Raw genomic sequence first — 11159 nt, 5'->3', positions numbered from 1 at the left:
CAGTCTTCAGTTCAGTAGCTATAATATACATGCACACACACACTGGTAACAATGCTAATGCTAATGCTTATGTCATGCATTGGAGCTCAATAATAGAGGTTTTCATTGTCTTCCATATAAGGGCAAGAATCATCATAATGGTAAATGGTTCCTGTGTCACTGGGTAAACTCTTTAATTGGTAGTCATGGTTTTATGTCCTTCTCTACATACATTATAGTAATCTCATTACCTTATGGCGGCGACATAATAATGTAACACCTGTTATTTAATATGTTGTGTCGCCTGATTCCGTTATCGGATTACAGGTCAGACCTGTTTTGTCTAATGTCATGCACTATTGTTGCTAAAACCGCAGGAATTGAACTTGTAAAATGAGCAAGAGTAAGCTGTACTGTAATTTCAGAATTAAACGGGATAGATCTATCATAATTAATAACAAAAAAATGTGGACATGTTCATTTGTTTGATGATTCAGTGATATAAGTGATTGTAGAAATCAAAAAAGAGCAAGAAAGAGGCACATGCATGTACAAGTAAGAAAGGGAAATAGTTAAAAAGAAATACCAATATTATTTTGTCAATAGATTTGCAAGAGAGAGGGAGAGGAGGTGGAGAAAGAGAACCATTTAACTGGACGATGAATCTCCACTTTCATTCTCATCAATCGGCTGAAGAAGTTCAGGAATGTAACAATTAATTTTTCCAACTGCAGTCATTGCCTTAGGATCATGAAGTGCCTATATAAAATGACAGTTGCATTGATTAACATTGAGAACTGCTAGAAAAGATACAAAAATGCAAAGCGAACATGACTAACTAATATGGAAAAATTTTAAAGGATTTCGATATGCAGAATTATTGAATTTCAAAAGGATAAAGGTTACAAAAACTAATGACGTGTGAGAGGAGAAGAAAAGTCATGCTCTTGTTTTGGTAACGATCCTTATCACATGAACAATCTTTTGTGTTGTGATAAGTCAGCAGCTATATGTAACAGGATCTCCTTCTCTTTGGTGATAACTATAAATATGATGCATGCAGGATCATGCTTTACATTATTGCACATGCAAAGACTAGATTTTCCTTCTCTCTGGCTCTTCTATAAAGGTCAGCTATAGTGCTGTGGTGAAGCTAGATCTACAAGGAGTGGCAGAAGAAACAAATTGGGCATGGACTGTGGCTAGAGGTGATGAGAATGGAGAAGGGAAGAGAAGCCCAGAGGCTGGACAGTGGCTTGCTCCTCAAACAGACCAAAATTACCTGAGTACTTGTAAACTCTGCCTAAAGCTCTTTAGCTCTTCTAAGCCAACTCCCTTAGTAGTCCTGCCTACCTCATGAATAAATTTGTGGTCAAGCTTTATAAAAATTGTATTAATGGACTTGGGTTAGGTAGTGTACACATGCAAAGGGAGCAGTCCTAACCAGAGCTCTTGATTCAAGTACTGACAAGCCTTACATTGCCTCTAAGAGACTTAACTCAAGGATTTGGTCAGACACCACAGATTCTCAATTGCCCAGTGTGCATGAGTAATGTTTGCATTATGTTTGTTTTGTTGGTATACTCACCAAAATGGTGTCGTTTCTCTGGAAGTGCTGCTCAATGCAAAGGAAATAATGACGCAAGCAACGCTTGTTGACTGGTTCGGGGCATTTTGGACAAGAAGGAGTAACAATTAAATGACAGGCTCTGCATGTTGTGTGCTGGCAAGGATGCCTCCCATCAACAAGATCAACTCCAGATCTATATGTACATATATACACACAAAATTAAAAACAGCCGATTTGATTCTTACATTATTGCGGAACAGAATTTGTTTTTTCCATCATGGCAGAACGAAACACTGCAGTTAACACGACACCTGTCTTTCTTTTTGATTTTCGGAGTTGGAGTTGGAGTAGTGGAGACCAGAGATGGAGATGGAGATAACATTTCGTCTGAAGCAGATGGACTAGGCTGAGGGCTGCAAGCTGTAACTTCATCTGGTTCTGTGTGAAACAAATTACACATGTGTTAAATGCATTGACAGTAATTATTATTATTATTATTATTATTATTATTATTAATAGCCTCAGGTAATATGCCCTCCAGTTATATTACCTGTTGAAACACATGTTCCTGGAGTATATTTATAAGTGCTATAGCTTGATCCAAACGGGACAGTCACCATACACTGAGTTCCATTGCCACAAGTTCCCAGCTCGCCCCATGTTCCACCGCATGTTTCCCCTGGTCCTTTAGCACACTCCATGCAGCAAGCACACACATCAGGGACCTCACCATATTGGCAGCCTTGTGGGGGCTGGCAGAATGCTGGGTTGCAAGGACAGCCGAGGGAATTAGCTGCTGATGAGAATAAGATGACTATTGTAGCTTTCAACAAAAAGTATTTCGCAAGATTCATATTTGCTGAGTCAAAACAGATCAAAAAGAGAAGAAAATGGCTAGAGCGGTTGCACGAGAGCCGTTATTAATTATTAGCGTGATTGGGCGTGGTCAAAAGACCGCAATATATGTTTAACATGGTTTTAATCATTATTGTCAAATTATAAATGAGACTTTATAGCATCAGTCCTTTCCTCAGTACAGCTTTTACATTACCACAGTTAGTTCCGGCACATCACAATATATACGGCCGTTAGTATTGTAAACCCTGGGATCAGTTAAATTCTAAAAGAAACATCAATCTTATGTGAATTACGATTGTGATTCTCTTACCATAATAACATCATTTTTAAGATAAAACTTATGAATGCAGCGAAAATATTTCCCCATGCATCGTCTAGTGACTGGGGAAGGACAAGAGGGACACGGTGAAGGAGTAACCCAGAAATGACATGCCAAGCAAGTTGTGTGTTGGCATGGACCCCTTTCTTCCACTATATTTAAAGCTATAGACCTAATACAGAACAAAACAAAATAACTCAAAACTTTTAAATCCTAAACAAAAAGGCGTGTTTTTACAGCACATGATGCCATCAAAAATAAATTCATTGGGCAATCATACATAAATTTTGAAATGAGCAACACATATACCCTCTTGCTGAGCAGTATTTGTTCCTTCCATCTTTACAGAACTGAAGGCTACACAAAGGCTTGCACTTCAGTGGTTTATGGGCTGTATGAAATTCCTTGAACGGCTTGAAGGCCGAAAAAGTCCAAGAATCTAAAGCACTCAAGTTACTTGCTTGATTTACCTGATTAACTAAAAAGACAAAACACTGAATAAGATCACATCACACAAAGGAAGATTATAGCATCACCACCTTACAAGTGATGATTGTCATAAAGCACAAATGAATTTTAACTTTGATCTAATTAAACATCCCGACAATGCATGCAAATACCTGCATCATACCACAATGTATCATACCTGATAAACAACGTCCAGGCTTAGTAATGAAGTGATCATATGACAGACCATACGGAAACCAAACAAAGCATTCATGGCCCTGAGAGCAAATACCTTCTTCTCCCCATAAGCCCCCACAGGTTTCATAAGGACCCTTAGCACACTCGTACTGTGAACAACAGGATGGGGTACCTTGTGGTACTAGCCCAAACTCACAGTCTTCTTCAGAGACTGGCTCAGCATATTTGCACTCAACACCATCACACGAATGACAGATTTGCATTCCTCCTCCAGTCACTGGAGTAGATGAAGGAGAAGGAGCAAGGTCTTCTGAATGAGTCAGGCTTTCTGAAGGTGATTGTGTAAGGTCTGCATGTCGCTTGTACTTATGAGGCAAGAAATAAGGATTTGGAGTCTGTTCATTGTCAGTATAAGCTCTTGAGGGTTGTATGAAGTCACCTGTATATGATAAATTAAAATGGCAGGAGTAATAACAAATATAAATCTAGTTACACGTATGCATAGAGGTGTTAGGAATAATGGCTAGTCAGCAATGGACACGTGTCTACAGAGCTATTGTGGTAACATAAGCAAACTTACTTCTGTAAGTTCTGTATCTACAAGTGAACAGGTGATTGTCACTGCTGACTGAGCAGACAGTGCCTGGACTACATTTAGACAGAGATGTACCAGCAGCAATAGTGGTAGAATCTTTTCGTAGATTAGAATCCTTCGCACTCCTTGTAGCATCGATACAAAGATCTCCTGGAGCCAGATAGCAGACATGACAGCAGTTGCATAAATCCAGGCTACTGCCAAACTCACAGTCTGGAGCATTGAGAGGTGGACAAAGGGATCTATTGCAAGCTGGAAGAAACTCACAACCAGCCCATTTCTCAACTAGAAAGGGAGTGGATGCTCCAATATGAGGGAGAGCTGCAAAGAAGATTATCAACAAATGCACCATCTTAGGTTCTTTGGTTTATTGAAAGTTATAAAATTAATTAATCAGATCATGAATAATCAAATCAGCATTAGATAGAAAAATAACATTTACTAAAATACTAAGAGACTAAATGAGATAAACAAAGTAATATTGATCAGTTAGCCACCTCCCATTTTCCTCATTCATTCCTGGTTTCATCTTCACCTTCTCTAACATTGGAAACATGACAGATAATAGTTCCGGTGGAATTCAAAGCTCTTGGATCCGTTAATTCCTATTAAAGAGAATAATTATGCATACATTTCTATTATCTAGAGATCAAAATAAAAGAAACTTTTATTATAGGTTTGCTCTTAATACAGTAATGTAATCACATTTTAAAAAATCAACAGGATTCCTCAAAGGAAATGCTCTAATGACATAATGATAACAAACACTCCCAATAGCTCATTTAATTAGGCTAGGAAACCAAAGGGCAGCTCCAGTTAGTATAAGCAAGTAAACAATATTGCCCACTGTTCCTCTACCCGTCCCTTTCACATAGAACTGTAAGGCTTCATGAATATGTACATGATTCTAAAAAGACAGTCATTATACAATGGAGCCTCACCAAAATAATGTCATCTCTTGCATAGTGTTCCTTCAAGCACATTTCAAAGTGACGCAGGCATCTCTTTTTCACAGGAACTGGACAAGGAGGACACTCAGGACTCACTTTAAATCGACATGCTTCACATGTTGTATGCTGACAAGGCTCCCTTTCAGGGATTCTCTCAAAAGCAGTTCTGTCAATTTAGATAAGAATGCATGCATGAGGGTAATAATTATATAGTTGCATAGGTGATTCTCACTCATTAGCAGAACAGAATTTGTTTGACTGATATTCGGCTCCTTCATTGCAGAATTCAAGATTGCATGAAGCACGGCACTTGACTGGTATTGTTGGTGTTGGTGAAGGCTGGATTGGTGGCGATGGCTGTGCTAAATACTGCTCCACTTGTGTGCCTTTATGATTATGAAAATTATTTTAAAATAATCTAATGAAGCACCTACGCATTACCTTTTAGACAGTGAGTATTTTTATTCAAAAACATGTATTTAGAAACTGATGCACTACTTCTTGCCAGCCCTCCACAATAATATCCCTGGACACAAATCCCCAAAGATCCCCCGCATACCTCCCATGGACCTTGGCCGCAGACCGCATCACAGCAAAAGCAAGGGAAGTCTTCAACTAGGCCGTAAGGACAGGTAGATACATCTGGACACGTCTGGTTTTTACAAGAGCAATTTAGAGCATGGCCTCTTCCTGAAATTGCAAGTATCAGCACAAGAACACTGCACGCAGGGAAGAGCAGCAAAGACATTTTGTTTGGGTGTGGCTCCGGTATCATTGATTAGTTATCATTAATTATACATAAAATTATTAATAAAACTATTTTTCAAATAAACCCTGGTATTTCTGCTGTTCATTCTTCCAGTAAATTTTTAGCCTTTCTTGCAATTCAGCCAACTGTTTCTTAATCCCAGCGTCTATTGTCAGAAAAAAGAAAAGCTCTCCATTACCAATCATGCACTAACTAACTGACCAGTTGGATCAAGCTGCAGTGCAGTTTTCAGGTCACTTTCACTTTCATCTAATTGTCCAGTCTCCATATAAGCCACGCCTCTTCTATACAGTGCTTTGGTGTTAGTCTGGTCATGAACTAATACCTGTACAATAAAAATAATAATAACAACAACAACAATAATTATTATTATTTAAAATATCTGCAATTACATCTCTCTGGAGCTTACTTCAGAGCAATGCTTGATGACATTATTCCATTTCTTGAGCTTTAACATGCAAACTATAATAATTGCATACAAAGTTAAGTGGATATTGTTCAAAGCATAAGCAAATTAAGTTTTAACAATAAAATAAAATCTTTATTCGTTATTTTTTTTGATGCATAGCAAGTTTGAGCTGATTCCAATCAAAATGAATATTTTACGAATTCTTCAAGTTGCTCAAAAATTGGGTCAAAGTCAATTTTGCCAAAAATGACTAGAAAAAACTTTTCATTTTTATAATATTTTCTGATACATATACATGTTCTTATGTTGTGTAGCAAGTTTGAGCTGATTCCAATCAAAATTAGATTTTTTACAAATTTTGAAGTTGCCCTAAAGCCATGTACATGTATTTGTAAGCTCATGAAGCATGCTTTGTTTGTTAACTAACACCTTGATTAAATTAAAAATTTCCTCCTAGCAATTTTTGAAAAAAACTTACAATTTTAAATTAAAAATTATTTTTAAGGCATTGACAATTCTGAATTTCTGAGCCATTTACAAAATTTCATATTTTTAGCTGGCTAACAACCATAATTCCTGGTTCACCTGCAATGTTGTTTAATAATATAATGTTCAATGCTGTTGCATCTTTTTTCTCATCCTCAGTTGGTGGAACTTGTTGTACAGTGCTTATATTAGAAGCTAGCATTCCCATCATTGGATCAAGGAGCTGGTAACTGAGTACACCTTTAGTGTACATCAAGCCATGGTGATAACATTTAGCTGCTTCTTTCCATTCTCCTTCCTTAAAATGAGCAGCACCTTTGTCTTTGAGCCTAGCCGCCTCTGCTAGCTTTACAGCTGAAGGAGACTCTGCCCCTCCGGCCACATTCTATTGTTATGATGAACATTTTAAATAATAAAAGATTGCTTACTTCTGGTGTAAATGCCTCCATTTGTTAGACTAGTCACACCTTCCATGCACGCCCTTATAGAGGGTGGGGCTGACTTTGCACAATTATAAATTTATACAATACTCATTAATTTTTAAGCAATCAATTTTATTTTATGAAAACTAGCGTAGTTCAGGAGGGCAGTCAGGTTGCTCAGATGGCGAAGCAACTTTAAAAGCTTCAACTTCGAGGAGTGCTGCATTAATGCGACTAATAGTAGGGAAGGCACTCATGTCAACTTTAAATCTAAAAGGAGAGCCAAAGAATTGATTATAACAAAATCCCTTATTAAGTTTCATATTACCTATTAGCATTGTAAACTTGAGGCACTAATACCACATCTGCCATTGTTATCTGTATAACAGTTTTTCTCTAATGATAACTAGCAACATGAAGAAATATGCATACCTCATCTCCAATGCAATACCTTCCAGCAGTTCCCTGCAGTAGCTGCTCCAGTCCTAAATATAATTAAAACTGGCAACATTAGGAAGCTGTATCACCTTTGAATCCTCTCTCAATCCAATAGTGACCCCATTCAGCTTTCTTCTCTCCACCAACATATTGCAACACTCTTAGATTCTAAAAAAAGAATTAAGTTCATTTTCTATCTCTCTCTTTCTCTTCTTTCTTTACTTGAATCGGTTGTATGCCACAAGCAATGGCCTGGGATATAGCTCTCACCTAATTCAGTAATCATAATATAATACATTTACAAGCTCCACCTTTTGCTTTTTAATAGGATCGCCTTGCGGCAAAAGAAATGGTGGGCCTCGTGTTTCATCCAAATACTCTATTATTGACATCTTTAAAAATATAAATATAAAAAATTAAAATTATTGGGATAATAGACTGACTGATTGCGTCATTGTCTGCCCGTCAATTTCAAGTGTGGGTACTTCACATTGAGGGTTTAGTTCACGGTAGTTATCAGTGTTCTTTAGAGAAATTAAAGATAACTGTACTGTATCATAGGCATACCTGCTCTCCACCATCTTGCAGCAAATGTACAGGTTTGGTTTCATAATCTATTCCTTTCAATGCCAGAGCTGAAAAAGTATAATATTATGTGAAGATAGATCTAATATAAGATGCAGATTACCGATTCTGACTCTCCAGCTACAAGAGCTTCTGAAGTAAGAATACAAAACAGGCTACAGGAATAAGATACTTAAAGATATAGAAAGCAAAATCTATTACCTTAGCTGCCATTTTAAAGGAAGGCAGGGTTTCAGGCTTTCAGGTTGGTGCCCACCCACGCCTTGTTCACAAATTTAAAATAGCAAACAATCAAAAGGTAAAACACTCTTAATTAATAATATAAAGATTAATGCAATGGCTCCAAAAGTGACATGCATATTTTGTCCCAAGAAAAGTTCTCTACAGCAATACTCCTCAGCTTTTCAGAAATCTTCCTTCTTTGTGTCTGGTCAGAATATTCTGCATTTGGATAAAGATACTTCAACGCATTGATTACTTTTTTGGGTAACTCTTTCAATAGGACAGAACCGTCAGCAGATCCAAATTTTCCCCCTCGTTCAGACCTAATGTGCATGATGGCCTCCAAGGAGGGGTCTACCTTTTTGACGACGTCCAAAATATCTTCAAGGCCGGAGTGATAGTTGCTTAATGGTAATACGCCCGAACACATCGCTTCTACTGTTACCATCCCAAAAGCCTCAGCACATTTGCTTCCAACTATAGAAATGCTGGCCATTGGAAGAACCTCGCATATCTGGCTATGCTCCATAATACCAGTTATAGTGATGCGCTGGCGTTCCTCTTGTGATATTGTTCGGAAGAAACCTCTCAGCTCATCTGCTGAAGCATCTAAGAAGGAACCTGCTTGGCAAAATGCTATAAAAGCATTTATGTCTCCAGATTCCATAGAGGCAAGTATTCCTTCCATATGTTCCCGATAGCCTCCGTAACCAATGATGAGGAGTCGTGCTTTTGGGATTTCATTAAGAATGGTAGGAAAAGAGACAAGGACCTCGCCAACACCTTTGGTGTTCAAATAACTTCCAAAATAAACTAGAACAGGCTCATCTTCAGTGATAGCTGGCCAGCGTTGCACAAGATCATAGTCCACTGCCCATTGGTCATAGGTTCCAGCTAAAGCAGTGAGAGATTTGTGAAGATCATCAGTGCTTGCTGGATTGGGTAAAACTATTTTTTGAGCCTGTCTTCCAGTGGGCTTCTTATCGGCATAAATTTTGATCTTTTCAAGAAATCGCTGTTGATTCACGTTAACTGTATCAATCAACTGAAATACATTCGGATCCATTCCCGGCGGAATCACAACCTTCTTATCATGCAAACCAATTTCTTTTGCATGCTGAGCAAAGGTCTCACCCAAGAGCTTGCAGATATAAGAGGTACCTGCAACAATCTTTTCACAATGACAAAGACCTTCGAGAGCATACTTTAAAAGCTCAGGTCGTTGTTTAAGTGAAAAATTTAAGGAGCTGCCGTGAATTTTTATATCATATGGAACTTGCCCTTTGCTGGCTCGCTTTGCTACAGCAGGACTCAGAATAGCATGGTTTGTAAGAATACGATCAACTCCTTGCATCAGAACCTTGGAGAGTCCAGCTGCAGTCTTATCGATGTAGTTTTCTATTTCGTCAAATGAGCATTGACTGTTTCCCATTTCCTTAACGGTGAATCCTTCATACTGATTGAATACATAGACTAGGAGCAAGTTGTCTATATCAGGTACTACAACACGAATGGATCCAGGACTAGGTGCAGTTGCTGGCACATTGTTGGTACCAATGAAATGCTCGTCTACAAAGTCTAGCTTGCCAGCATTGCGATCTTGACAAACGACAGTAACTGCATGGCCAAGTCTCTTCCATGTCTTGGCCACATTGGCACAGTATATGTTAGAGCCAGTACCGCTAAGCAAATAGCCATGGACTATAACCAGGTGCATTTTCACCCAGGGCTCACTTGTCAGGGCTCCCTTGTAGTATAAACTAACATTGTAACCACAGGCCTGCCCACGCATAACGCAGCTCTTAATTACCCACGTGCAGAAACGTGGTCTGTGTGGACCCGTAGATAATTGTTATTATCAAAGTACCCACGCCTCTCATTAACCTGCAAACCTAGATAATGCAAACCACGAGAGTTTGTGGCCCAGCCGCCCAGCTACATGGAAATTATGGCTGATGCTGTCCCTCAGCTCGATATGTCTCCTCATATTTTCCTCTGGTGCCACCCAAGATCACTTTCCAGTGTCTTTGAGCGTTCCATCAGAGAGCTAAAAGGTGTCAAAGTGTTCTATGAGGCTCACGTTAATGTTTATTATCAAGGACAATATACAAAGCCTATTCTCCCTAAAGAAGACCCACAATTCACATTTGAAGCAGTAGATGAGAGCCTTACACAGCCATATGCTGAATATGATGCTGTCTTTATAAGAGACCATGCATACTTCCTTAAAGGGCGATACAAGAATTACACAAGTGGAGCCTTTTCTGCTTTCAAGCACACTTTCTTGATACGAGACCCATACAAGTCATTCTCATCATTTATTCGCCTCGGCAAAGAAGCTGAAATTGACATTGTTCCAGAAGAATATGGAGTGAGAGAGTTGTATGATATGTACAAGACCGTAAAAGCAAGCGTTGATCCTAATCCAGTGGTTGTTGATGCTGATGATCTCATAATGAACCCAAGGGGCATCATGAAGTCTTATTGTAATGCTACTGGACTAAAGTATACAGATGACATGTTAACATGGACTCCAGGGATAGTTGAGGACTGGAAGAAAGCAAATCCACATTGCCACAAATTTCAAGAGAAAGCCATGATGAGCTCTGGATTTATCAAGCCTGAAGATGGTACTACCAGTCAGACTATGAACATTGATGATTTGTCTGATGATGTTAAGGAAATATTAGAAGATTCAATGACTTGCTATCAAGAAATGTACTCTGTTAGAATAAAACTTTAAGTTTGCACAAAAATAATTAATGTTAAAATTGCGTGGGTGTTGGATTGACTTTTGTGGGTGTGGTTTATATTATTGTTTATTTTTTAAAACCTTTGACCACTGCAAGACTTGATTCTATCACTTCTGCTCTCAAAGAACTCTTCCCTTCACCTAAAAAAGAGAGAGTAGA

The 11159-nt window shown here is 38.4% G+C and overlaps 3 protein-coding genes across 3 annotated transcripts; 1 reads left to right on the top strand and 2 right to left on the bottom strand.

Annotated features, from left to right (window-relative positions):
- Window positions 1-373: 373 nt before the first annotated feature.
- LOC100638201 (uncharacterized) lies at window positions 374-7085 on the bottom strand. Its single transcript, XM_003383803.2, has 15 exons — window positions 7009-7085; window positions 6680-6965; window positions 6095-6147; window positions 5887-6010; window positions 5358-5830; window positions 5149-5302; window positions 4908-5082; window positions 3952-4571; window positions 3373-3810; window positions 3036-3204; window positions 2718-2898; window positions 2100-2669; window positions 1795-1987; window positions 1568-1742; window positions 374-738 (listed from the first exon to the last, which is right to left on the bottom strand). The coding sequence occupies exons 8-12, from the start codon at window positions 4316-4318 to the stop codon at window positions 2592-2594; spliced, it is 1233 nt and encodes a 410-aa protein (XP_003383851.1). The 5' UTR covers window positions 4319-4571; window positions 4908-5082; window positions 5149-5302; window positions 5358-5830; window positions 5887-6010; window positions 6095-6147; window positions 6680-6965; window positions 7009-7085; the 3' UTR covers window positions 374-738; window positions 1568-1742; window positions 1795-1987; window positions 2100-2591.
- A 28-nt stretch (window positions 7086-7113) lies between these two features.
- LOC100639769 (maleylacetoacetate isomerase-like) lies at window positions 7114-8265 on the bottom strand. Its single transcript, XM_003383731.3, has 10 exons — window positions 8227-8265; window positions 8129-8180; window positions 8008-8075; window positions 7884-7964; window positions 7752-7832; window positions 7663-7710; window positions 7530-7608; window positions 7435-7487; window positions 7331-7380; window positions 7114-7272 (listed from the first exon to the last, which is right to left on the bottom strand). The coding sequence occupies exons 1-10, from the start codon at window positions 8236-8238 to the stop codon at window positions 7149-7151; spliced, it is 648 nt and encodes a 215-aa protein (XP_003383779.1). The 5' UTR covers window positions 8239-8265; the 3' UTR covers window positions 7114-7148.
- A 1865-nt stretch (window positions 8266-10130) lies between these two features.
- Window positions 10131-11079, top strand: LOC100638075 (uncharacterized). Its single transcript, XM_003383802.2, has one exon. It carries the CDS (start codon window positions 10187-10189, stop codon window positions 10988-10990), a length of 804 nt encoding a protein of 267 aa, XP_003383850.2. The 5' UTR covers window positions 10131-10186; the 3' UTR covers window positions 10991-11079.
- Window positions 11080-11159: the final 80 nt, after the last annotated feature.

The sequence above is a fragment of the Amphimedon queenslandica genome, unplaced genomic scaffold, assembly GCF_000090795.2.
Source record: "Amphimedon queenslandica unplaced genomic scaffold, v1.1 AMPQUscaffold_13507, whole genome shotgun sequence".
Lineage (NCBI taxonomy): Eukaryota > Metazoa > Porifera > Demospongiae > Haplosclerida > Niphatidae > Amphimedon > Amphimedon queenslandica.
This window is presented reverse-complemented; position numbering and strand designations above follow the sequence as displayed.

Bases quoted from the DNA above. Each gene is read 5' to 3' on its own strand.
- LOC100638201 (XM_003383803.2), bottom strand. From the start codon at position 4,318: ATGGTGCATTTGTTGATAATCTTCTTTGCAGCTCTCCCTCATATTGGA. The intron at 3,811-3,951 runs GTAAGTTTGCTT...TATCATATACAG, and splicing joins TAGATACAGAACTTACAGAA to GTGACTTCATACAACCCTCA. The intron at 2,670-2,717 runs GTAAGAGAATCA...TGTTTCTTTTAG, and splicing joins TTAAAAATGATGTTATTATG to AATTTAACTGATCCCAGGGT.
- LOC100639769 (XM_003383731.3), bottom strand. The intron at 8,076-8,128 runs GTAATCTGCATC...ATACTTTTTCAG, and splicing joins TAGCTGGAGAGTCAGAATCG to CTCTGGCATTGAAAGGAATA. The intron at 7,273-7,330 runs GTAATATGAAAC...CTCTCCTTTTAG, and splicing joins CAAGTTTACAATGCTAATAG to ATTTAAAGTTGACATGAGTG.
- LOC100638075 (XM_003383802.2), top strand. From the start codon at position 10,187: ATGGAAATTATGGCTGATGCTGTCCCTCAGCTCGATATGTCTCCTCAT.